The sequence below is a fragment of the Podarcis melisellensis genome (genome assembly GCF_964234715.1).
Source record: "Podarcis melisellensis genome assembly, chromosome: 8".
NCBI lineage: Eukaryota > Metazoa > Chordata > Lepidosauria > Squamata > Lacertidae > Podarcis > Podarcis melisellensis.
Window position 1 is genome coordinate 82,866,379 of NC_138540.1, and position 26,047 is coordinate 82,892,425.

The 26,047-nt window shown below is 44.1% G+C and overlaps 1 protein-coding gene across 1 annotated transcript; it reads left to right on the forward strand.

Annotated features, from left to right (window-relative positions):
* LOC309375818 (uncharacterized protein) lies at positions 1-25,065 on the forward strand (the record flags this gene model as incomplete). The annotated part of the gene is made up of 6 exons (XM_081921742.1): positions 1-36; positions 385-529; positions 2,329-2,487; positions 4,669-5,641; positions 23,610-23,803; positions 24,023-25,065. 6 exons carry the CDS (start codon positions 1-3, stop codon positions 25,063-25,065), a joined length of 2,550 nt encoding a protein of 849 aa, XP_081777868.1.
* Between the last annotated feature and the right edge of the window lie 982 nt (positions 25,066-26,047).

Genomic DNA, 26,047 nt, shown 5'->3' on the forward strand with positions numbered 1-26,047 from the left:
ATGTGGAGAGCCAAGCACTGCTGGAAGACCATTCAGGTGTGCCATTATTAGAATCAGTTTCCTGTGCCTTTTCTGTTCAGCTGCTGGTGGAAATTCTGGTGGAAGTGGGCCTTTGTAATAATAATAATAATAATAATAATAATAATAATAATAATAATAATAATAATTTTATTTATACTCCGCCCTTCCCGGTTCAGAAAACCGGGCTCTTGGCGGCTAACAACAAATTTAATTCACTGAATTAATGCAACAAAAAACAGCATAAAGTACAGTATAAAACGTGAATAACAATAAATTCAAAAATCAATTTAGGGGGGAAATCCATCCAATAAACATTAGAGGATCACCAGGGCTAGCTGGCTAAATTAGTCCTATTTGGCCCAGCGAGGAGACCAGGGGAGAATTAGCTGTGGGATCCCAGAGCGGGTAATCTTCATAAAAAGGGGACTTGAGCAGCTGCTGAAGGTGAGGCTTTTGGGCGCAAAAACGAGTAACAAAGAGCGTCAATCACTGCTGGAAGACCATCCAGGTGTGCCGTTATTATTAAATCAAATTTCTGTTCTTTTTCTGCTCAGGTGCTGGGGTCATGGGGCTCTGGAAGAAGTGGACCTTTCAGGAATAGTTCCTTTTTTAAAATAAAGTTTTTATTTATACTTTTTCATGTTTATACATTTAATTAATAATAAATTATTATTATTCAACTATCTGACTTTTGGCAGCCCTGTTTAGGGAAGCTTTGATGAATTATTGTATTTGACGAATATTTGATGAATTATTGTATTGTATTGTATTATTATTATTATTATTATTATTATTATTATTATTATTAGTTTTACAATCAATTGAACATTTCAAAGTTTGACTTACTTCCCCCCTCTTTCTGCGGTTCCTTACATTTATTTTTTAATATCTTCTGCATATCCAGATTCATTCAATTTGCTCATTTAATTACCTACTTTAAATATATACTCTCATTAAACTGCAGGTTATTACAATAATCCTGCCAATGTTTTTATCTGTTTGCAATTTATCTGTAAATATTCAATCAACCGTTTCCATTCTTTTATAAAAAGTTTGTTATTTTGATTTCTTATTCTTCCAGTAAGTTTCGCCATTGCTGCATATTCCATAATTTTTTGTATCCATTCTTCCTTTGCTGGGACTTCTGCTTCTTTCAGTAGCATTCTTGCTGCTGTAGTAGCACGCATACATAAATTTCTATACAATTTAGGTAGTTCTGTCCCTAAATTCCCAAAAGAAAAGCTTCTTCTTCTTCTTTTTTGCAAAACTTCTTTTGAACATCCTTTTCAATTCATTATATATCATTTCCCATTAAGCTTTAACCTTACTACAAGACCACCACCTTCTTTCTCTTTACGTTTCCAACACTTGTTTGATTTAGATTGATACATTTTTGCCAGTTTACTCGGTGTTAGATACCAACAATATATCATTTTCATAGAATTTTCTCTTAAACCGTAACATGCTGTAAATTTCATATCCATATTCCACAATCGTTCCCATGCTTCCATGCCTATGTTATAATCAACATCTATTGCCCAGATTTCAGGAATAGTTCCTGGCGTGAGTTTACCCACAATCCACGGCATTGCATGTCTCATGGGTACAGAGGGGGCAGAGTTGAGCGGGGGGGGGCTATTTGAGGTTGCTAAAAGGCCAAGCCCCTGCCCCTCTCATCCAGGCATGCCTTGATGTTGGTGTTGTCAGTGTTGGCCCAGCGCCTTAATGGACAAAAAGGGAAATCCAAGTTGCCCTTGCAGCTCTTCAAAGTGATTCTATTCATCTACCTGAGGTGAGGTGTCCCTAGTGTTAGAGGACTACTTAGCCCATGGGTAGGCAAACTAAGGCCCGTGGGCCGGATCCAGCCCAATCACTTTCTAAATCCGGCCCGCAGCCGGTCCAGGAATCAGTGTGTTTTTACATGAGTAGAATGTGTGCTTTTATTTAAAATGCACCTCTGGGTTATTTGTGGGGCATAGGAATTCATTCATTTTTTCCCCAAAATATAGTCCGGCCACCCCACAAGGTATGAGGAACAGTGGACCGGCCCCCTGATGAAAACGTTTGCTGACCCCTGATTTAGCCTCTTGCCTTTGACAATGAGATGTTTTCTGAATGAAAAACATACCAAATCACTCTTATTCTTTGGTGATCACTTGTAGCTGCGTAAGAATGTCTTTCATAAACACAGTTTTAAAAGTGAGTCTGTAAATGCCTGTGGAGGCCAATTCTGGATCCACACGTCCTTCCACATAGGGTGGGGACATAGGTTAAAAATTAGTAACTTCTTTGCTTTATTTCTTCTAGGAAAAGACAATTCTACAGTTGAAATCAATGAAGACATTTACTGTAAATCCCTGGCAAACACTCTAAGACATGTTACGGTACCAGTGACGGTGGGATTCTACGCGCCGTGGGGGCGAAACAAAAGACGACTCTTAGATAAAATTGAAATTGAAATGGAAAGTAAGTACCACCAGTTCCCATGACAACCATCAAAGCCACATGAAAAAAGCCCAGAGAGGGAGGAGGCAGGATGTAAGGAGCGTGGAGCCATAAAATCATAGACTCATAGAACTGTAGAGTTGGAAATACCACAGGAGTCATCTAGTCCAGACCTCTGCAATACAAGACTCTTTTGACCCAATGACCCAGACATTAAGAATCTCCTGTGAATTGGCAAAACACAGGCCCTTTCCTCTTTTTGACGATTTGGCACCCAGGAAGCCAAATGTTTGGTGCCAGGTAAATGCAATATTTAGTACGCAGAAGCAAAAATAATTTCTAAAAGTGGCATAGTCACCTGTCTTCTTCTTCTTTTTCTTCTTCTTCTTCTTCTTTGATCCCTCGTAGCCAAGGAAGATTGACTTCCATAAACATGGTTTTAACAAAGAGTCCGTAAGTGACTGTGGAGGCCAGTTCTGGACCCACACGTCCTTCCACAGTGGGGACATAGGTTTCCGGGCGGCAGTTGATCACGGTGTGGATTTGCCAAGCGTGCCTTCCTCTCAGCACATTTCTCCCTTGTGTCCTGAGTTCGAGTGTCTTCAAAGCCCATGACACCTTTGCTAAAGGCTGTTCTCCAACTGGAGCGCTTGCAGGCCAATGTTTCCCTGTGGCCAGTGTTTATACTACCTTTTTAAAGATTTGCCTTGAGACAGTCTTTAAACCTCTTTTGTTGACCACCAGCATTACGCTTATGGGCCACACACGTACGCAATCTAAATATAGACAAAATAAAACAGTGTAGATTAAATATAATGTGCTCCCGTCCCAAACCAGCTTGTTAGCCAGCAGAAGGAGGCAGCCACCTTGGGTGGAAGAATTCCAAGGTGTGGTGCTCCTGCCGGAGAAGCAAGAAATAGCAGTGGTCTCTGGGTTCCCGCAAGACCTCTCACAAGATCCCACTGGAACCCAGAAACTGCAATCAGGTGATCCTGGTAAGTGAGGCTTCAGCAGGGTCACCCTCCCATTTTGCTGCCCCTGACCAGCACACTATTATTATTAAGCACATGCAAAACACTACTACCCTAGGTTACATAAATACAATCCTGGTAACAACACACACAATGTAACAGGCTGTTTTTGACCATGTAATGTAGCCTTATTGGAGTTCACTGATTGGGTCTGCGTTGCTCCGGGACAGGAGGAAGGAAGTCAAATGACACTGAGGTTGGTTCAAAGAAAGAGTTTATTCTGCTCTCCAGATAGCAGAAGGCACTTGCGTGATAAAGTCCACAGCAAGTCCAAAGAAATCAGAGATTACCTGCAGTATATATATCCTCCAGCCACCCTCTCCCTCCTTCCCCAGGACTCCAACCACGTCAGCCTATGTACGCAGGTTGACATCACATATGTTCTTGCTCTGGTATTCTTAACCATAAAAGGGTATTCCTTCCTGTACTTCTGACCATAAAAGGATCTTCCTCTTCCTACTCTTATTTTGGAGGAAGAGGTCGTCATCTCCGAGAACACGCTCTGGTTCTGTTCCCGGACTTAGGTCTGTGCATCAGGCTTGTGGTAAGATAAGACCTAGAGTGTCATCCCTGTTCCACTTTAGAGTGGACAAGGCCATCTTCATCGTCACAGACTGATAAAGGAGAGAGCCTTGTTTATGCAGCTGTGTTCTTGTTATGCATTTGCTCAACAGCTCAAGTTTTATGTATTTTAGAGTGCTCTCTTGGAGAAACAAGAAAAGGGGGGGGGGTTTGAGTCAGTTTTAAACTGACTGCACAGAAACCCATTCCTTCAGTAACTCCTATTTCAAACCCAATTCAACCTATAATATCTCACAAAGTGTAATTCCATAGACCAACACATCATGCAAACAGATCATATCAAGAGAAATTAAAGTCCAATGGATGGTCAGGAGATAAAGTCCATTCGGTTCCTAAATTGGAATATTGGCAATATTGGTTTAATCCTGGTATCTCCACGTAGAGCTAGGAATGTCCCCTGCCTGAAATGCTAGAGAGCTGCTGCCAGTCAGTGTAGACAATACTGAGCTACATAGGCCAATGATCTGATTCAATATAAGGCAGCTTGATATGTTCCTAAGGGATGACCACAAAAGGGCCCTCCCAGTCCTCTGGCCTGCAGCAAATGTTGCGCTGGTACAAATGTTGTGCTTCTTCCTTTATGTTACAGAGGGGGAAAATAACAAGAAGTGCGGATGGAGAAATGGAGGAATGTGTTCTCAACTTTGGCTGGCTTTGCGCATGATTTTTTGTTACCTGGTTTCCGGTTCCAAAGAGATCAAAAGTCACAGCACGAAAGAAGTCGATTCTATCCGGTACATCTTCATCGATTTTGATGCCTGGGAGTTTGTAGGATGTGACCGTATCTGGGCTGGCCTTGTTACTACGCTGCTTGATGAAATTGAAGGAAAGAACAAGTTTCATTTTAGCCTTTTTAGGGCCTTTGGTTGCAAAGCTATGGAGAAAGGTGAGAAAAGGAAATGGTTTTTTAAAGGAAGGAGGAGGCTCGTCATTCCCATTGTATCAGGTTTGCTTATTCTGTTGGCGGCATGCAGCAACCTAATGAAAGATGCGTTCCAGGAGATCTTCGGATTCGTGGCTATAGCAGGGAGTCTTACGTTGATTTCTCCTTTAATACTTGCTTGTAAAAACTTCTACTTCACATTGAAAAAGGAACTTCTGACAGAAATGGACAAAAAGGCTCTCAGTGCCCAGCTGGGCTTCATGCACGTTGTGAAGGAAGAGGTGAAAACAATCACAAAGTTCCTCCAGTTCCTGGGATGGATAGAGAAGCGAGAGATTCGGGTGGTCCTGAAGATCACCAATTTGGACAAGTGCACTCAGGACAAAGTGGTGGATGTTCTGGGCGCCATCAACATACTTCTTTCCGACAAAGATGCCCCATTTATCTCCATCTTGGCTGCCGATACAAGCATCCTTGTGGAATGTATCCAAAAAAATAAAAACACGAATGGCTACTTGTACTTAAACCGAATTGTGTCCTTGCCCTTCTCCCTGCCGCAGATGACCCCTAAGGATGAAGGAGTCAACAATAAGGAAATTATATTTATCCGTGATCAGTTGAAGAATCACAGGTACATCCCAGGGAATTCTGCCCAACTGAAAAGGGTGCTGAGCACATCCTGACCATCTGTTCCATGACCAAGGTGACATCGGAGACTGAAGCCGAACATAGAGAAAAAATAAAAGAGGCGATAGACTGGGTTGTTCTTGCCAACTGTTGGCCTTGCCGCCTGAGCTGGATTTTGCAGTGTGAGGAAGATAATCGACAGCAAAGAAAACTTGAGGAAAGCCAGGCAGCAAACCCAAATGTGAGGCAGGGCAATGGCAGAAGAAACCAACAAGGAGAGCAAGCCAAGAAAACGTTACTGCAAATTTACAACGACCACAAGTCAGAATTGGCTGAGTATACTGCGAAAGATAATATACAAAGCCTCCTGGAACTTGATGGAGATCCTGATCTTTTCACGAGCTTCTTGGTCAACAAGAAGAGGAGTTTCACAGCAGAGAAGGTCAGGTTTTTTGCAAACCTTCTGCTCAATTTGGATTACTCTTTGAAAAGGCCATTTGAGTTGCTCCGAGGTCGGAGGAACATACGGAAAAGTGCAGAACGACAACAAGAGCTGGCAGAAATAGTCACCAGTCTTTGAAAAAAGTACCAGTGGAGATTTGTGGAGAAATGTATGACCACCCAAAAGATTTTATTTGCATTAACCAGACAGTGATTCTTAGGATTCATTATCAATACATTATCAGTACCTTGGTTCTCAAACTTATTCCGTTCCAGAAGTCCGTTCCAAAACCAAAGCATTCCAAAACCAAGGCACACTTTCCCATCGAAAGGAATGCAAAATGGATTAATCTGTTCCAGACTTTTAAAAACAATTCCTAAAACAGCAATTTAACATGAATGTCACTATCTGATGAGACCACTGATCCATAAAATGAAAGCAATAAACAATGTAGTGCAGTCACACAATCAATCAATCAGTAGCTGAACACAGTCACAAAAACAAAACAAAAAAGCCGCAAAACAAAAATGCAAAAAAAAAAAGCAAAAACAGACAAACCTCAGCGTAACACTCAAAACAGAAGTGTGGCACTCAAAATGGGAGTGTGGCACTCAAATCAGAAGTGTAACACTCAAAATGGAAGCATAGTCCAACCCTCTAACCACCACACCACGCTGGTTGTGTTCAGAGGTTTTATCCCTTATGTATTTGTTGGTCTGGGCTCCTTTGAGAGGAAGGTGGGATATAAATTAAATCGCCACCACCAGCGTCTTCATTAAGGTGTAGTAACAGCAGCAGTTTGCATCTGGGCAAACCATAGTTTGACATGCTTTCTTTTGGCTACAAACTATTGCTACTTATGGCAGATTTTTGGCACTTGCTTAAAACATTTTTGTTGAGGTAAGCCCATCCAGGCACATAGATTCTGATGTCTTTTCTCTTCTTTTCCTGTTAATTTGAATGGCTTTTGAACGTTGCTTATTGATCGTTTTAACATTACTTATAAACAGCTTCGAGGTTTTACTACAATCAAGGGCTATATAAATTCCGTGAAACAAATTAAACTGAGAAATTAAACAACCTACATTTAAATAGAAATGTCACATAGCGTAAGGTAAAGGATGTATGGCACTAAATGTTTGGGTTTAGTAGATATTAGCATTTATTACAGGCTTCCACAACCTTGGCCCTCCCAATGTTTTTGCCCTACAGCTCCCATGATCCCTAGCTAGCAGGACCAGTGGTCAGGGATGATGGGAATTGTAGTCTCAAAACATCTGGAGGTCTGATGTTGAGGAAGCCTGATTTATTAGAACTTGTACGTTATAACTGGGGTGTGTTCTAAGACAATCTCAGTATGTATTAGAAGGGGGTACTGTAATGGGTTTGAGGTGTTGAATTAATACTGATGTGTGAAGACTGTGTATCAGACCCTGAGAATGGAATCAAGACCAATGGACTGCCTCTCCTGGTCTGCCCCGCAGAGGACCTTAAGGTCCATGAATAATCACAGTTTAGAGGTCCTGGGCCCTAAGGAAGTCAGATTATCCTCCACCAGGGCCAGGGCCTTCTCAGTGATGGCTCCGACCTGGTGGAATGCTCTGTCCCATGAGACCAGGGCCCTGCAGGATTTAACTTTATTCCGCAGGCCTGTAAGACAGAGCTATTCCGCCTGGCTTTTAATTTGAATTCAGCCTGATCTTTTATTTCCCTTCCTTCCCTCCCCCTCCCCTTTTTATGAAGATTAACCGCTCTGGTAATCGTCCCACAGCTAATTCTCCCCTGGTCTCCTGGCTGGCCCAAATAGGACTGATTTAGCCAGCTAGCTCTGGTGATCATCTAATGTTTATTGGATGGATTTCCCCCCTAAATAGATTTTTGAATTTTGAATCTTTTGTTATTCACGTTTTATACGGTATTTTATGCTTTTTGTTTGTTTGTTTTTGCATCAATTAAGTGTTTTAAATTTGTTGTTAGCCGCCCTGAGCCCGGTTTTCTGAACCGGGAAGGGTGGGTTATAAATAAAAAATTATGTGTATTGGAATAGGTCTGTGGACCTTCTTCTGAGCATCAACAGGCTCTGACAGGCTCTGTTGCAGGGCTGCCTCCACCTTTGCCTTCACACAGGTGGGTCACATATTTCTCCCAGGACGAAGAGGCAACCCCCCCCACCCGTGTGATGGAGGTGGAAGCCCTGTGAATGGAGCCTGACAGAGGCTGACTCTGGCTCGTGAGGAGACCCCCTCCCTCAAAAAAGCCGAAAGATAGCCTCTTTGGGCTCTGAGGTGGGTCTTCTGAGGGAGGTGCATCCCGGCATATTTTGATATAGAAAACCCCACTGCCACTAACCTTCACTTCATCTGAGAGCAGCAAGCTGGCTTGGAGAGTGCAGGCCAGGCCAGGCGGCAGACAGAGCTTTCCTCCCAGGAGAGGGGCGGGGGTCCTAAAATCAAAACTGGAATTTTGGTGTTTTCTATCACTCAACCGAAATATCTCAAGGACCACCTGCAATCATCTGAAGCCCTTCTTCCTCTGCAAGGCCTCCAGAGGGCAGCAACACCAGAACGGGGTCTTTACTGCGGTGGCTCCCCATTTGTACAATGCTATCCCCAGGGAGAAGGGCAATGACAGGCCTAGACAGCATCTTGAGAAGTAGAGACATCACCTTGCCAACAAAGGTTCGTATAGTTAAAGCTATGGTTTTCCCAGTAGTGGTGTATGGAAGTGAGAGCTGGACCATAAAGAAGGCTGATCGCCGAAGAATTGATGCTTTTGAATTATGGTGCTGGAGGAGACTCTTGAGAGTCCCATGGACTGCAAGAAGATCAAACCTCTCCATACTGAAGGAAATCAACCCTGAGTGCTCACTGGAAGGACAGATTGTGAAGCTGAGGCTGCAGTACTTTGGCCACCTCATGAGAAGAGAAGACTCCCTGGAGAAGACCCTGATGTTGGGAAAGATGGAGGGCACAAGGAGAAGGGGGCGACAGAGGACGAGATGGTTGGATAGTGTTTTCGAGGCTACCAGCATGAGTTTGACCCAACTGCGGGAGGCAGTAGAGGACAGAGGTGCCTGGCGTTCTCTGATCCATGGGGTCACGAAGAGTCGGACACGACTAAACAACTAAACAACAACAATCCCCAGGGAGGCTCGCTTGGCGCCTTCCTTACATATCTTTAAGCGCCAGCAAAAATATTTCTCTACTACCAGGTCTTTGGCTGAGCAACATGTTTGTTTGTGGGTGGGGTGTTATTGGTTTGTTTTTGTTTGGTTACATACGGTATTTTGTGTTTCATTTTGTATTTTTATATTGTGTACTGCCCTGTGATCTTGATATATACAACGGTATACACATTTAATAAATAATAGTAATAATAATAACGGTGTACTTCTCCTCCATGTTTCTTGCACTGTAAGCCACACGGGAAATCCATACATTGAGGGGAGGGATATCAAATATAGGAAATTTGTTAAAAAGGGGAAAGAATTACATAGCCAACTCAAGGCAACATTCCACCTTTACAACATCTGTGCTACTAACTCTCAAACTTTGGGATTTTTGAAATATATACAACAACAAAATTAATCAATTTGAGTCATACTAGACCCCAACGTGTTAACTAATGTGGACTAAATTTGCTACTGGGGCCCCTCCAGGACTGAAGGCCCTGAAGCTAGTTTCACAGTAGATCCACCACTGCGTGTGGTTTCAAGAGTTTGAGAGTGCGCCTTTTTGTGTCTACACAGAGCCCTTGTAACTGAACTCCTTTTTTTTTTTTTGAAATAATATTTATTAAAGTTTCAAAGAATTACAAAAATAAAAGTAAAAAGAAAACAGAAAATACAAAATACAAAATACAAAGAAAAATAAAAACAAATCAAAACAAATCAATCTTTCCATATCTTATCTTTCATTTACTTGTTTCCCTGACCTCCTCACACCTCCCTTTTTTGTATTCTAATTCAGTTAGTTATTTCAGCAAATCCTTTCCATTTTTGCTTTTATCTTAATAATTTATCTTAATATATTGTATCTTTACATTCTCACCTATTCTTAATCCAATTTCACTTAATTCTATAACATTACTGCTAAAACCACATAACTTCATCCCAGCATCCTTCTAACATTCCTTGATTTTACAATGTTTCTGTATATAGTCTTTAAATTTCCTCCAATCTTCTTCTACCGACTCTTCTCCCTGGTCTCCTTGTAACTGAAATCCTGCCTGAGAGGTGATCTTGCTGCATATCATATTGAAATCTTTTTCTTTTTTAAATTTTTTTTTATTCAAAATTAAAACAAGACATATTATCCAAAAACATATCATCCTTGTTTCTCCCCCCCATTTCCCCCACCCCCCAACTTCCCTCCGTTCCAGTCTTTGGTTTCTCTGAGAATGCTGTTTTCTGCATGTTACAAAGTTGTACAGATCCTCAAAATATTTAGCTGATTATTATCAATAAAAAGTTTGTGAATGTTGATTCAAAACCTGCCAAGGAGTCCAGTTCGCTTTGTTGCGTCTTCAGATACTTTGTAAAGGGTTCCCATTCAGCCTTAAAGTCACAGTTATCCTTGTCCCGTAGCTTACCGTATTTTTCGCACCATAGGGCGCACCGGACCATAGGGCGCACCCAGTTTTTAAGGGGGGAAATCAAGGGGAAAAAATCCCCCCCAGCCCCAAAGAGCAGCGTACAGGCTGCGCACAACCTCTCCCTGCCAGAGGGGTTGCGCGCGGCTATGGCACAAGCCAAGGCAGCGAGCAGGATTGATCCCGCTCGCTGTTTTGGCTTCCCCTTTAGCCCCGTGCAGCCTCTCCCTCCTGGGAGAGGCTGCGTGGGGCTAAAGAATCCATAGCCCCGCGCAGCCTCTCCTTGCCGGGAGACGCTGCGCAGGGCTTTCCTGGCTTTACTGGGAGGTGGGGGGATTCACCCACCTCCCGCAAAACCGGCAGAAGCCGCGCAACTCCTTTAAAGAGATCGCGGCTTCTCCTGGCTTTTCTGGGAGGTGGGAGAAGGGACTGATGCGGCCAGTCAGTCCCTTCTCCCTCTTGTGGAAAAGCCCGCAAGAGCGCACGGAGCTTGGGGGCTTTTCCCGCCTGCCTCCCCCCTGCATTCACTCCATAGGACGCACACACATTTCCCCTTGCTTTTTAGGAGGGGAAAAGTGTGTCCTATGGTGCGAAAAATACGGTATATGTCAGTTTTGCCAGTTCTGCATAGTCTGTCATTTTTTTTTGCCATGATTCTTTAGTTGGGATTTCTTCCGTCTTCCATCCTAGTGCTACCAGAACTCTCGCGACCGTTGTCACATACATGAAGATGTTTTTCAGCTTTTTTGGCAGGTCTTTCCCTACAATCCCCAATGAAAATGCCTTGGGTTTTTTAACAAATGTTAAATGGAACATTTTCTTCAATTCATTGTATATCATTTCCCAAATTTTTAAAATAACATTACAATCCCACCACATATGATAAAATGTGCCTTCCTTTTCCTTACACTTCCAGCATATATTTGAACTAGTTTTGTACATTTTCCCTAACTGCACTGGTGTTGTGTACCATCTGTGCATCATCTTCATGTAATTCTCCTTCAATAGGAAACAATCTGTAAAATTTAAATCAGTTTTTCATAATTTTTCCCAATCTTCCATCATAATGTTGTGACCTACATCTTGTGATCTTATTGAAATCTTTCTGTACATACCGTCGATCCCAGCTTCAGTGTGTTCCCAGGCTGAAGAAGAGGATGGTACCTGAAGGAGGACGTGGGTGAAATTGAAAGTGAACACAGCACATGAGAATGCAGAATGTGTTGTTTACTGTTTACGTGGTGCAGAGAGATTAAGACTGGTGTCTTTGTTAGGAATATTAGGCTCACTGACAGCATGTACGTGTTGCCACCCAAAATGTCGCTGCTCACCCTAGTAATAGGGTTGTCAAATTTGCAGATGACACAACCGTGATTGGGCTCATCCCTGAAAGGGAGGGTGAAACGGATTATAGAGATGAGGTGGAGCGGCTGACAGAGTGGTGCAGAGCTAACAACTTGCTCATAAATACAAGGAAGACAAAGGAGCTTGTGGTGGACTTCAGGAGACAGAAGAGCAATGTCCAGCCACTTTTGATAGATGGGGCCCGTGTGGAGAGGGTAACAACGTTCAGATTTTTGGGCATTGAATTACAAGAGGATCTGTCCTGGAGTGTCAACACAAGGGGGCTTGTGAAGAAGGTGCAGCAGAGACTGTACTTTTGGAGAATTCTAAGGAAAAACCATCTTCTGCAGAAACTGCTGCTTGCCTTCTATCACTGTGCCATTGAGAGCGTGCTCACTTATGGCTTATGTGTGGTACGGAAGCTGTACTACCCAGGACAGGATGGGGTTGTGCAGAGTTGTTAAGGCAGCAGAGAGCATTGTTGGCTGCCCACTCTCCACCTTAGAGCAGATTTATGCCACAAGGTGCCATAGGAAGGCACTGGACATAGTAAAAGATCCATCGCATCCTGGTCACTGTCTCTTCGAGCTCCTGCCGTCGGGACGGAGATACAGGACGATGAAGACAAGAATGAGCCGTCTTAAGAACAGCTTCTTCTCCAGAGCGATCTCGGCCCTGAATGGGAAGCCTGGACTTTGAAAGTCATCTAATCTTCCTTGCTGTACTATACTGTATTGTTTTAATTAGTGTTTTTATGGAGCAGTCAAGTAATTTTGTTGTCCCCGAGAGGGGGCAATGACAATAAAGATATTATTATTATTATTATTATTATTATTATTATTATTATTATTATATGTCCTTCCAAACAGGTAAGGATTGTTTATGTAGTTGCAGCTTTTCATATGTAAGATTTCACGAGAAACGCCCACTCATACGCCTGGAGGAATATTGCCATAGGAAAAACTCCCATCTACTTGGAGTCAATTGCCTGTTCCTTTGTATTCCTGCTGTTTTATCAGCTGCCTTCATCCAATAAATATACATATCAGAACTTCCTTCTGGGAAGGGCTGCAGGAATGTTACACAACGATCAGCCGAATAAAATCGTAAAACAGCATAGCCAGAAAGGATACGAAGACTACCTAATGTTTTGCTGCCTGGCATGATTCATTTCTGAGCACAATTCTAAGTGTTGGTGCTGACCTTTAAAGCCCTAAACGGCGCTCTACCTTTGAAGATGACCCAGAAACTGCAACTAATCCAGAATGCAGCAGCTAGATTAATGATTGGGAGCGGCCGCCGAGACCACATAACACCGTTCCTAAAAGACCTACATTGGCTCCCAGTACATTTCCGAGCACAATTCAAAGTGTTGGTGCTGACCTTTAAAGCCCGAAATGGCCTCAGTCCAGTATATCTGAAGGAGTGTCTCCACCCCCATCATTCTGCCTGGACACAGAGGTCCAGTGCCGAGGGCATTCTGGCAGTTCCCTCACTACGAGAAGCCAAGTTACAGGGAACCAGGCAGAGGGCCTTCTTGGTAGTGGTGCCCTCTCTGGGGAAACCCAGCTGGATGAGCAGGGTATAAAAATATTATTATTATTATTATTATTATTATTATTATTATTATTATTATTATATTTTATTATCAGTGGTTCCCAACCTTTTTTTGGCCGTGCCCCACCTAAGCATCTCTAAAATCTTGATTCCCACCCCACCCCCATATATAATTTAGGAAGCCTAAAAGGTCATTAACTGTTAATAACTCATTCTCGAATTGACCCCCCCTTGAAAAGCAAATTGCCCCCCTGTGGAGTGTGTGCCCCACGCTGGGAACCACGGGTCTATATGAAAGCACTGGTTGCACAAGCCAAATATAGCAGCCACAAATGCTTCCATTTCCTTCTGACTTCTGGGATTATTAGAAAATTTTGAACTTTTAATTGCAGTAGTCCAAGCGGGAGATAACTAGAGCATGCACCACTCTGGCGAGACAGCCTGTGGGCAGGACACTTCAAGACAATAACTGCCTACTTTGCATCTTCCTGCCTATTACACACCCACTGAGCTTCTTGAAATAGCCCCAGTGAAGCACCAGCTATTTGGCTCACTTAACAGTATTTACACCTTGCAAAAGAAGGCAGGGCTTTTCCTTAGAAGCAAGGCGGAATTGGTTAGTTATGTGCCAACTTTTCAGATGTAAGATTTCCTGATAAAAGCCTACTCCTGTCCCCGAAGGATTATGCCAGAGCAGGCGTACCAACTATCCAGGGCATATACAGTCCCTGGCTGCCAAGATCGCTTTCTCAAATGCTGTGCAATAGCATGTTCCTGAATTTGTGTTGTTGGCATCCATCAGTCCTGAGAGACAATGGAGTGTGCCTCTGGGGGTGAAGCAGAGGCAAGTTTGGGGCCGCGTGACCCGTTTTGTCACACCGGGCGTGGAGCCTTGGAGTCTCTGCAAGGGGCACTGCAACTATGATGTAGAATGAAAGGAGAAAGGTGGGGGTTGTTGTTATTTAGTCATTTAGTCATGTCCGACTCTTCGTGACCTCATGGACCAGAGCACGCCAGGCACTCCTGTCTTCCACTGCCTCCCTCAGTTTGGTCAAACTCATGCTGGTAGCTTCGAGAACACTGTCCAACCATCTCGTCCTCTGTCGTCCCCTTCTCCTTGTGCCCTCCATCTTTCCCAACATCAGGGTCTTTTCCAGGGAGGCTTCTCTTCTCGTGAGGTGGCCAAAGTCTTGGAGCCTCAGCTTCAGGATCTGTCCTTCCAGTGAGCACTCAGGGCTGATTTCCCTAAGAATGGAGAGGTTTGATCTTCTTGCAGTCCATGGGACTCTCAAGAGTCTCCTCCACCACCAGAATTCAAAAGCATCAATTCTTCGGTGATCAGCCTTCTTAAGCCTACATAATTTTGGCATCACATAGGGTGCCCCCGAAATTTGAGACCACAAGGTCCACCACTGGGTGAAGTCAAACTGCTGTGCTAGTAGCACTGAAGTAACCTCCCTGGGGCACAAGTCTGGGCAGTGCGGATGGAGGTCCTGGGCAGGGCCGTCTTAAGCATACCCAGCGCCATAGTGCAAAGCTCCCTCCGGCGTGCCCCCACCCCATTTCCCAGAGTTTTAAAAAGAGGACGTTGCTGCCGGCGGGGCGGGCAGTGGCTGGAGGGCGGCTCCTCCAGCAGGGAAAGGATGGAGGGTGGAAGCGGCGCCCCCTGGCTCAGCTGGCCGCTTCATGCCGCTGTGGCCAAGGCAGACAGAGGCTCCGGGCGTGGCGCTGCCGCAAGGTGGAGGTGAGCAAGGTTGGCGAGCTGATTCTGGGAGGTGCTGCGTCCAGCCTCTGCCTCTTCCCTGGCACCCTCCAGAACTTGGCACCCTGGCGCCCTGTGCCACTAGCCTCTATGAGTAAGACGACCCTGGTCCTGGGCTGCCCAGACAACAAGGCTCCCCTCTCAGTCTCACTGATGGGGTCCAAAGGAAAGCAGAGCAAGGTGTTTTGCACCAGATGGGTTGCAGGAGAGATGCATTTTAAAGAAAAGCACACATTCTACACCATCCGCAGGGACATGGCGTGTGTTCTGGGTGTGTGGCACGCCGCCTGCGGGGGTGTGGTGCCTGGCGTGGGGGGGGCACAGCGCGTGCCCAGGGGGGGCTGCCGCGATGGCACCCTACTGGAGTAGTGGTGCCGCGGGCGGTCCGCTTCCTCCACCAATGCCCGCTGTAAGTGATGCCCCCCCCGTGGTGTGGCACCCAGTGTCCCCCCGCCAGCTATGCCTTTGCTCTCGATTGATTCCAGCAATACAGCTTGTTGCCGTTAGGCATTCATTTTGGGCTGATTTCTTCTCTGAATTAACCTGACAGTTAAAAATGCCACAGACTCACATAGCCCATCGCCGTTTTCTCACCCCATCCCCGTCAGCGATGGCACCCAGGGCGACCCGCACCCCCCCTTCCTACGCCACTGTAGCTACCTTCCCTTCGTTGGAGAAGAGACCTGGAGGAAGGCCTCCCAAGACCATCACGGGATGTGGACAGTTAGTTGGGAGAAGACATTCCTATTAGTACTCAGGTGAGGTAGAGATTTAAAGGTAAACACCAGCTCTGACCTGAACAGGCTATAAGCAGTGCATTTCTTAAATGCTAGGGCAATTGTTTCTCTGTGCACAGTGCCAGTTAGCGGCAATCTTCCTTTCACCTTCATGTATTTCCAAAAATATGATGTAGTTCCAAAAATACATTATGGAAACTTGTATTCCCACCAATTGGTGCCAAAGAAGGATAGAACTTTTTTTATGTATGCAACAACAGCAGCAAGAATACTCATCGCAAAGTATTGGAAGACACAAGATTTACCCACCCGGGAAGAATGGCAGATGAAAGCGATGGACTATATGGAACTGGCGGAGATGACTGGCAGAATCTGAGACCAAGGTGAAGAGTTGATGGAAGAAGATTGGAGAAAATTTAAAGTTTATCTACAGAAACATTGTAAAATTCAGGAATGTTAGAAGGATGTTGGAATGAAGTAATGTGGTATTAGCAGAAATGATACAAAATATTAGGTAAAAATTGATTTTTTAACTGTTGAAAGACGAGAATGTAAAATTATACTACATTATGATAAACTATTAGGATAAAAACCAAGCTGGAAAGGATTTGCTGGAATATTTAATTGAACTAGAATACAAAAAAGGGAGGTGTGAGGAGGTCAGGGAAATAAGTAAATGAAAGATAAGACATGGAAAGAGGGAAATGTTTTTAATTGTTTTTATTTTTCTGTATTCTGTATTCTTTGTTTCCCTCCCTCATTTTTTCTTTCTCATTTTTGTAACTTTTTTGAAACTTTAATAAATATTATTATAAAAAGAAACTTGCATTCCCATACACCACAACTTGTAACAGTAAGCATTTGTAAAATGTGTTCTTATTGAGTGGGCGACGAGCTCTTCATAAACTTTTGGACCTGGTCTTTGGTTTTCTGGAGAATTTGTAAATGAAATAAAGGTCCGCCATTCTCCTGCAAAGGTATCTTTGTGCTTTGCTGCTCTTGCCAGGTATTCAAGTTCACACCATCTAAGTCCTTCCAGAACGTGATTATAACCACACGTGTTGCCACTGAGAGAAATGCCATTTGTGATTTATCCATCAAGTCCTGATTCTCATTTAAATACAGATTTGATAATGCAAGCTCTGGAGACTTCGTGATATGCTGTTGAGTAATTTTTCTTATCTCGTTAAACACTTGCTCCCCAAAATTTTCCACCACAAGTGCCTATAGCTGCCTCTGTTCCCACACCCTTGCCAGCACCTAGATGAAGTATGTTTATGCATATGTGAAAGTTTAACTGGGGTTACCATTTCTGCATTCTCTTCAACATTGATTCCTCAATGCAGTCTGAGATGCTTTTATAGGGAAACTTGCCCCACAGCTTACTCCAAGATCTGTTCTCTCCTTGGTGAAAGTAATCCGAAGTTCCTAGCAAAGCCATTGCTCAGATTGTATCATGATTAGCCACGCCCCATATGGTATATATTCTGCAACCACCTGAGCCAAAATTTGGTATGTGATGTTATAGCTGCTCTTAGATATATCACTGGAAGGCTCCAGACAGGTTTAGTCCATCCTCACGCTGACTTTTTACCAGGTACGTATTGGGTTTTTTAAGGGATTAAAAGAAGAGAGGAGGTCAACGTTCTTATCTGGATATGATTTATGTACCTAGACAGATGCTCCAGCTCAGGGACTAGAGCACAAACTTAAGCATGTTTACTGAGAAGTCCTGCAGAGTTCACTAGGACTTTCTTTTTAGGGTTGCAACCCAAATCATTTAGGAACTCCTCCCATCTCAAACCAACACAGATTCTACACTTTGAAGAAACACATGCTTCACTTTGTGTGATGGAAATAAAATAAGATTGTATATATTTACTTTGCACCAGTTGGTTCAAAGTTCCAATTCTCAAGCAATGTTTGGGTTTTATTCAGCATATATTTGTGAAAAGGTGCAGGAGACAGAACACAACAGAGAGGGGAAGAGAAAGTGCTTGGAGAGTTGGACTCTCTCAGTGCCCGGTGGGACATGCCAAGACTACTTTCCTTTGAAGAACTTCTATGCTGTCTGGCTATAAAAAGACCAGGGGGTTCAACCTTCTTCATTGCAGGTTTTTTAGCAGAAGTTGAATATCGTCTCTTCTCAGGGAATGTCTTGTTCTGTTGAATTTCTTCCTTTCCTGAATGCCAATCTGTAGATCCTCCTTGTTTAATAAATTTTAAAAACCCTGTTGCCAGTGACCCTTTTGTGGTAGCTGAATGACTCTGCAGTATTATATACATATCTGGAAGCATCTTTGAAGGCAGCCTCCAAAGCAGATCCCACAGGGCTGGCAGGGTGGCGTGAGGAGCCAAATGGCCCCCTAGAATAATGCCCCCCCGATGCTATGCCCCTGGTGGGACCTGCCTGCATCCCAGTTTGGGGGAAAGGGTATGTGTGAATTAAGGCCCACCACTGTCTACCTTTCTTCAAAGCGACCTTCCGGACAAATTGGAGGCCAACCCACGAGGGAGGTCTATTCATTCAATGTATTTACTTGACAGAGTTGAGCAGCAGCTGAAATTGAGACTTCTGGCCACAGACATGTGTGACGTGGAGAGCCAAGCACTGCTGGAAGACCATCCAGGTGTGCCATTATTACTGAATCAGTTTCCTGTGCCTTTTCTGTTCAGCTGCTGGGCTCGCAGGGTTCTGGTGGAGGTGGGTCTTTGTAATAATAATGATAATAATGATAATAATAATAATAATAATAATAATAATAATAATAATATTTTTTATTTATACCCCGCCCTTCCCGGGTCAGAAAACCAGGCTCAGGGCAGCTAACAACAAATTTAAAACACTTAATTGATGCAACAAAAAACAGCATAAAATACAGTATAAAACGTGAATAACAATAAATTCAAAAATCAAAAATCAATTTAGGGGGAAAATCCATCCAATAAACATTAGATGATCACCAGGGCTAGCTGGCTAAATTAGTCCCACCTGGGCCAGCGAGGAGACCAGGGGAGAGCCAGCTGTGGGATCCCAGAGCGGGTAATCTTCATAAAAAGGGGAGGGGGAGGGAAGGAAGGCGAATGAAAGATCAGGTTAAATTCAAATTGAAAGCTAGGCGGAATAACTCTGTTTTACAGGCCCTGTGGAAGGAAGTTAAATCCTTCAGGGTCTTGGTCTCATGGGGCAGAGCATTCCACCAGGTCGGAGCCAGCACTGAAAAGGCCCTGGCCCTGGTGGAGGATAATCTGACTTCCTTAGGGCCCGGGACCTCTCAATTATGGTTATTCATGGACCTTAAGGTCCTCTGCGGGGCATACCAGGAGAGGGAGGCGGTCCCGTAAATACGAGGGCCCTAAGCCATTTCAGAAATAGGTCCTGGCGTGGCTTCACCTACAGCCCATGGCACTGCACGTAACGTTGGTGCAGGGTGGGCAGAGATGAGCCGGGGGTAGTTTGAGGGTGCTAAAAGGCAAAGCCCTGGTCATCCAAGCTTGCCTTGGTGTCGGTGGTATCAGGCAGTGTTGGCCAAGTGCCTTGAGTGTATGGCCAGACATTATCCCTTGGAGGGGTTGCAGTGACACAATACGCCTTGATTGGGCACATAAAGAGGAAAACAGGGAAATCCTAACAGGGAAACTCATCCCCCAGAGGTAAGGTGTTCCTGGGAAGAACTGTATAGGCCAGATGAAGTTCACATGTCTGATTTGGGCAATAGTTTCTTTTTAAGTGATCTGCGCGACGCCTCAAGTGACGTTATTCAGTGCAAGTGGGAGCAGAGGGACTAAGACGAGGCTTGTCCGCTTCTGTCATGGGTATGTGTGGGAATTTCATTGGGTAGGATTTTGGGGAACACTTGGAGGCACCTTTAAGGTGAAAGATAAAACAAGTCCCGTATTCTGGCTTTGTAGTGCCTGTTGGCTGGCTAAGCATCACCTTTGGGGGCTAATCTATGACACCCACTCAGAGCCGTAGGGTCCCAAGTCAGGGTGGGCCAGGAAAGCCTCCTTGTCCATCATTGGGTTTGAGAGCTGATGGAGGAGTGCAGAGTTATAGCCTCACCCTAGTGATTAACAGCTAGGTTCCTGCACACATTGTGGGTAATTTGCATAAATTTAAATAAACGTGGCCCCATGTTTTATCTACCTCTTTATTTAATGGCTGTGGTCACAACGGGATGACTCCACTCAAGCTCCTTTTGCTGCTCTAGCTCAGGGGTCAGCAAACGTTTTCAGCAGGGGGCCGGTTCACTGTCCCACAGACCTTGTGGGGGGCCGGACTATATTTTGGAAAGAAAAAATGAACCAATTCCTATGCCCCACAAATAACCCAGAGACGCATTTTAAATAAAAGGGCACATTCCACTCATGTGAAAACATGCTGATTCCCGGTCCGTCCGCAGGCCAGATTTAGAAGGCAATTGGGCCGGATCTGGCCCCCGGGCCTTAGTTTACTTACACATGCTCTAGCTACTCACCACCTGGCTTAAACATTATTTAAACTTATTCATTTGTCTCGTCCACAAAAGGTCAGGAGGGTGGCAACACAAGAACAAACCATCCCATTGTGGAATGCTCTGTCCGGTGTCTTCATTATACACCTTTGGTTGCCAGTTGAAAACATTTCTCTTTAACCAGGCCTTTGGCTGATTGACATCGGATGCCCTTTTATTTTATTTTTTAAAAACATTTTTATTACATTTTCAGTTTAAGACAAGAAAAAAGAAGAAAGAATAATACTCCAACTTTCAAAATACATTTTCAAGTTATTAACAGGACTTCCCCACATCTCCCTCCCCCTGCGTTCTTTACAATAAAACCTATCAGCAAATTATTACCTTGTTTCGTATCTTAATTATATCTTTCAATATATTTTACTTTTAATTTTAAAGTATCTTTTAACCAATATCTATGCCCTTTTAAATGTGTTTTGTAAGGAGGGAATTATTATGTTGTATTCGTTTTTATTTTGTTTTTATTTTGCGTTTTTTATATTTTATATTTTTATATTTTATATTTAACTTTATGTTGTGAACCACCCTGGGATCTACAGTGGTGCCTCGCAAGACGAAAAGAATCCATTCTGCGAGTCTCTTCGTCTAGCGGTTTTTTCATCTTGCGAAGCAAGCCCATTGACGGATTAGCGCTTTTAGCGGCTTATCGGCTTAGCGGATAAGCGGCTTAGAAAAAGGGGGGAGGGGGAAAAACCCGCAGGAACTCGCAAGACATTTTCATCTTGCGAAGCAAGCCCATAGGAAATTCGTTTTGCGAAACACCTCCAAAACGGAAAACTCTTTTGTCTAGCGAGTTTTCCGACTTGCGAGGCATTCGTCTTGCGGGGCACCACTGTACGGGTATAGGGCGGTATACAAATTTAATAAAGAAATGAATAAATTAAAAAAACAATCTTATTTGAGTTCTTTCTTCCGAAAAATGATAATTCAACAGATGAAGCCAATGAAGGCATTTACTGTGCGGCCCTGGGAAACACTCTAAGATGTGTTGCAGTACCAGTGACAGTGGGATTTTACGCACCATGGGGGCGAAACAAAAGGCGGCTCTTAGATAAAATTGAAATTGAAATGAAAATGAAAAGTAAGTATCACCAGTTCCCACAAGAATAATCAAAAATATGTGAAAAAAAGCACTGAGAGAAAGGCAGAATGCAATGAGCATGGAGTTAATTGGCAGGACGATACGATACGATAATCTTTACTGTCTTTGTCCCATACAGAACAACGAAATTGAAAAAATCTACATCAGACATTCAAAAACCAACAAGCCTGCTATCCCAGCTGTCCCAGCCTGGTTGACCCCCTAAAAACTCTGATGCCCCATAATTAACTACAATATACTCCCATAGAGACTACCTTTTGTTGTTGTTGTTTAGTCGTTTAGTCATGTCCGACTCTTCGTGACCCTCTGGACCAGAGCATGCCAGGCACTCCTGTCTTCCACTGCCTCCCGCAGTTTGGTTAAACTCATGTGGTGGCTTTGAGTACACTGTATAGCATTTTACGCAGACCAGTTGCATCACCAAGCATCCTGGGCCACAAAGATAGAAGGTAGCTTTGATACAGCTTTTGTTAGTTTAGGTAGATCTTAAGGGCCAGGAAGAGAGTTCACAAGGAGATGATAAAAATGCCTATCCTTCCTTGCCGTCCTTCCTCTCCTGTTTACTGCTGTTTATGACCTCCGGGGTTTGTGAAATGCATTCCTCCTTGGTCCCTGTTTTATTTAGCCTAAGAACATGTATGCATGCTCAAAGTAGTCTTTGTAGTTAAAAGGATTTCTCTGATCTAACTATGTCACACTTGGGGATGTTTTTGAAATGCTCAGAGGAAATCTGATTGGTTCTTACAAACGCTGTGTTAAGAGTTCTTTTGTTAATAAAAGGGACCTGGGCCAGGGTGTGAGAGATTATTACTGGCACTCCTCCCAGAGTCTTGCTGGTCAAGCCTCGTGTGTATTTTATTAATCAGGGTCCAAATCCTTTCTTTGCCTTCGGAACGCAACACTTCTGCCCGCTTCTCCTGTGGTGGGGGCGCCCTGCTGCAACTCTGCCAGAGAAGCAAGGAGTACAGGCTGCGGCTTCAAGGTTCCAGCGAGATCTTGCAAACCTCTCACAAGATCTTGCTGGAACCAAGAAACTGCAGTGAGGCGATCCCAGCAGGCGAAGCTTTGGAAGGACACCTTCCCATTTGGCCTCAGGTGGCGAAACGGAATGGACCACCCCTGGCCATCAGGCTACTATTATTAAGCAAGGCCTGGATGAGACTAACCCTGAGCAAGACCGATGGCTCAGTTGTAGAGCATTTGATTGAAAGCAGGCCCCAGATTTAACCCCTGGTATCTCCAGATACAGGTGGCGCTGTGGGTTAAAGCCTCAGCGCCTAGGACTTGCTGATCGAAAGGTCGGCGGTTCGAATCCCTGCTGCGGGGTGCGCTCCCGCTGCTCGGTCCCAGCGCCTGCCAACCTAGCAGTTCGAAAGCACCTCCAGGTGCAAGTAGATAAATAGGGACCGCTTACCAGCGGGAAGGTAAACGGCGTTTCCGTGTGCAGCTCTGGATCGCCAGAGCAGCGATGTCACACTGGCCATGTGACCCGGAAGTGTCTCCGGACAGCGCTGGCCCCTGGCCTCTTAAGTGAGATGGGCGCACAACCCCAGAGTCTGTCAAGACTGGCCCGTACGGGCAGGGGTACCTTTACCTTTTTATCTCCAGATAGGGCTGGGAATGTCCCCTGGATGAAAATGCTGGAGAGCTGCTGCCAGTCAGTGTAGATAATATTGAGCTACATAGACTAATGATCTGATTCAGTACAGATTACCTTCCTATGTTCCTATGTGAGAACCACAAAATGGCCCTCTCAGTGCTCTGGCCTGCAGCAAACCCACTTGCAATGATGGGTTAATTGGTACAAATGGCATGTTTCTGTTACAGACAGCAAGTCCCGAGAAGGCAAGGATTGGGGGGAAGGAAGAAGAAATCATTTGAAAACCATAAGGATGTGGCATCAGGAAATTAGAAGAATGTGTTGTCTGCTTTGGCTTGCTTTGCGCATAAGCCTTTGCTATCCTGTCTCCAGTTCAGAAGACATCAAAAACAAGAAAGAAGATGATTCTATCCAGTACATCTTCATCAATTTTGATGCCTGGGAGTATGTGGGGTGTGACCATATTTGGGCTGGCCTTGTTACTACACTGCTTGATGAAATTGAAGGAACGCAAAAGTTCCATTTTAGCCTTTTTAGGGCCTCTGGTTGTAAAGCTATGGAGAAAGGTAAGAAAAAGAAATGGGTTTTTAGAGGATGCAGGGGGCTCTTCTCTATTGTGTCATGTTTGTTTGTTGTTTTAATGCTATTAAGTAAGTTGCTAATGGAAAATGAATTACAGAAAATTTTCAGCGTCGCTGCTGGAGTAGTGGGTCTTAAATTGATCTCTCCTTTAATACATGCATGTAAAAACTTCTGCTTCCCATTGAAAAAGAAGCTTAACAGAGAAATTAACAAAAAGGCTCTCAGTGCCCAGCTGGGCTTCATGCACTTTGTGAAGGAAGAGGTGAAAACAATCACAAAGTTCCTACAGTTCATGGAGTTCCAGAAGGACAGAGAGATCCGGGTGGTCCTGAAGATCATCAATTTGGACAAGTGCACTCAGGACAAAGTGGTGGATGTTCTGGACGCCATCAACATACTTCTTTCCGACAAGGATGCCCCATTTATCTCCATCTTGGCTGCCGATCCAAGCATCCTTGTGGAATGTATTCAAAGAAAAAAGAAACACACGAATGGCTACTTGTACTTAGACCGAATTGTGTCCTTGCCCTTCTCCCTACCAAGAATGACCCCCAAGGACAAATCAGAACGACTCGATGAGATTCTCAAGGTGAAACAGGTAAATTGCTCTTGTAAAGTAAATATCATCAAAGTTAAAATTGAAGGTTTGGAAGAAGCCAATGCTAATGTAAATATCTGTAAGGCTCTGAAGAACAACAAATACATCCCAGGGAATTCTACCCAACTGAAGAGGGTGGTGAACACAGTCCTGACCATTTGGTCCATGACAAAGCTGCCATCTGAGTCTACTTGGGATGATGTAGAAAAAATAGGCATTGCAGAGTTGATAGACTGGGTTGTTCTTGCCAGCTGTTGGCCTTGCCGCCTGAGCTGGATTTTGCAGTGTGAGGAAGATAATCGACAGCAAAGAAAACTTGAGGAAAGCCAGGCAGCAAACCCAAATGTGAGGCAGGGCAATGGCAGAAGAAACCAACAAGGGACGCAAGCTGAGAAAACTTTACTGCAAATTTACAATGACCACGAGTCAGAATTGGCTGAGTATAAGGAGAAAACCCATATAAAACGCCTCCTGGAACTTGATGGAGATCCTGACCTTTTCAAAATCTTCATGGTCTCCAAGAAGCATTTCACAGCAAAGAAGGTCAGGTATTTTGCAGAGCTTCTGGTCAATTTGGATTACTCTTTGAAAAGGCCATTTGAGTTGCTCCGAGGTCGGAAGAACATACAGAAAAGCAAGAAAAAATAACAGGAGTATGTCCATACATGCCCCTGTACATGTCCTGCGACTCACATCCAGATGGAACCTGTGAGCACGTGTTAGCAGAGATATGCAGGAAGCGAGGCTATCTATATGGCATCACAAATTTATTTACAGTGGTGCCTCGCAAGACGAAATTAATTCATTGCGCAAGTTTTTTCTTCTTGCGAGTTTTTCGTCTTGCGAAGCACGGTTTCCCATAGGAATGCATTGAAAAATCAATCAATGCGTTCCTATGGAGACCGTCCGGGGACAGAGGGGAAGCGCCGCGCGCCTTCCCCTCTGTCCCCGGACCTGTTTTAAAGCAAGGCGCGGAGGGGAGAAGATCGCAGGACACAGAAATCAGACATCAGAAAAATATAAAGTTTATTAATGACTGGAACAAATTTACAACATATATAGAAGCAAATTTAGGAAATATTAAAATCACAGTAGGTGAAATATAAAACCTGCGACGTAAAGATTTAGTGAAATAAACTGCAGAGAGATATGGGGTCTGAATAGCCCAATCTGAGATGGAGGGAAGTCAATTATTGTTTTAAAGTAGATTCGTCTGTTTAATTGTTATGTGTGTTAGTTTTTGGTCTTTTTGGTTTTCTCTCTTTCGTTTGTGTGCTGTTATGTTCTATTTCTAATGTTTTATGTCTTTTTTCGTGCAGTGAGGAATTCAATAAAAAGATATTAAAAAAATAATAATAAAGCAAGGGGCGGAGGGGAGAAGATCGCTTCTCCCCGTTGCCGCCCCTTGCTTTAAACAGGTCCGGGGACAGAGGGGAAGGCGTGCGCGCCTTCTCCTCTGTCCCCGGAGATTGCGGGGCTGGCAACGGGGAGAAGATCGCTTCTCCCCGTTGCCGTCTCTTGCTTCAAAAGAGGTCCGGGGACAGCGGAGAAGACGCGCTGCGCTTCCCCGCTATCCCTGGAGCTTGCAGGGCAAGCTTCGTTTTGCAAAGCAAGCCCATAGGGAAATGCG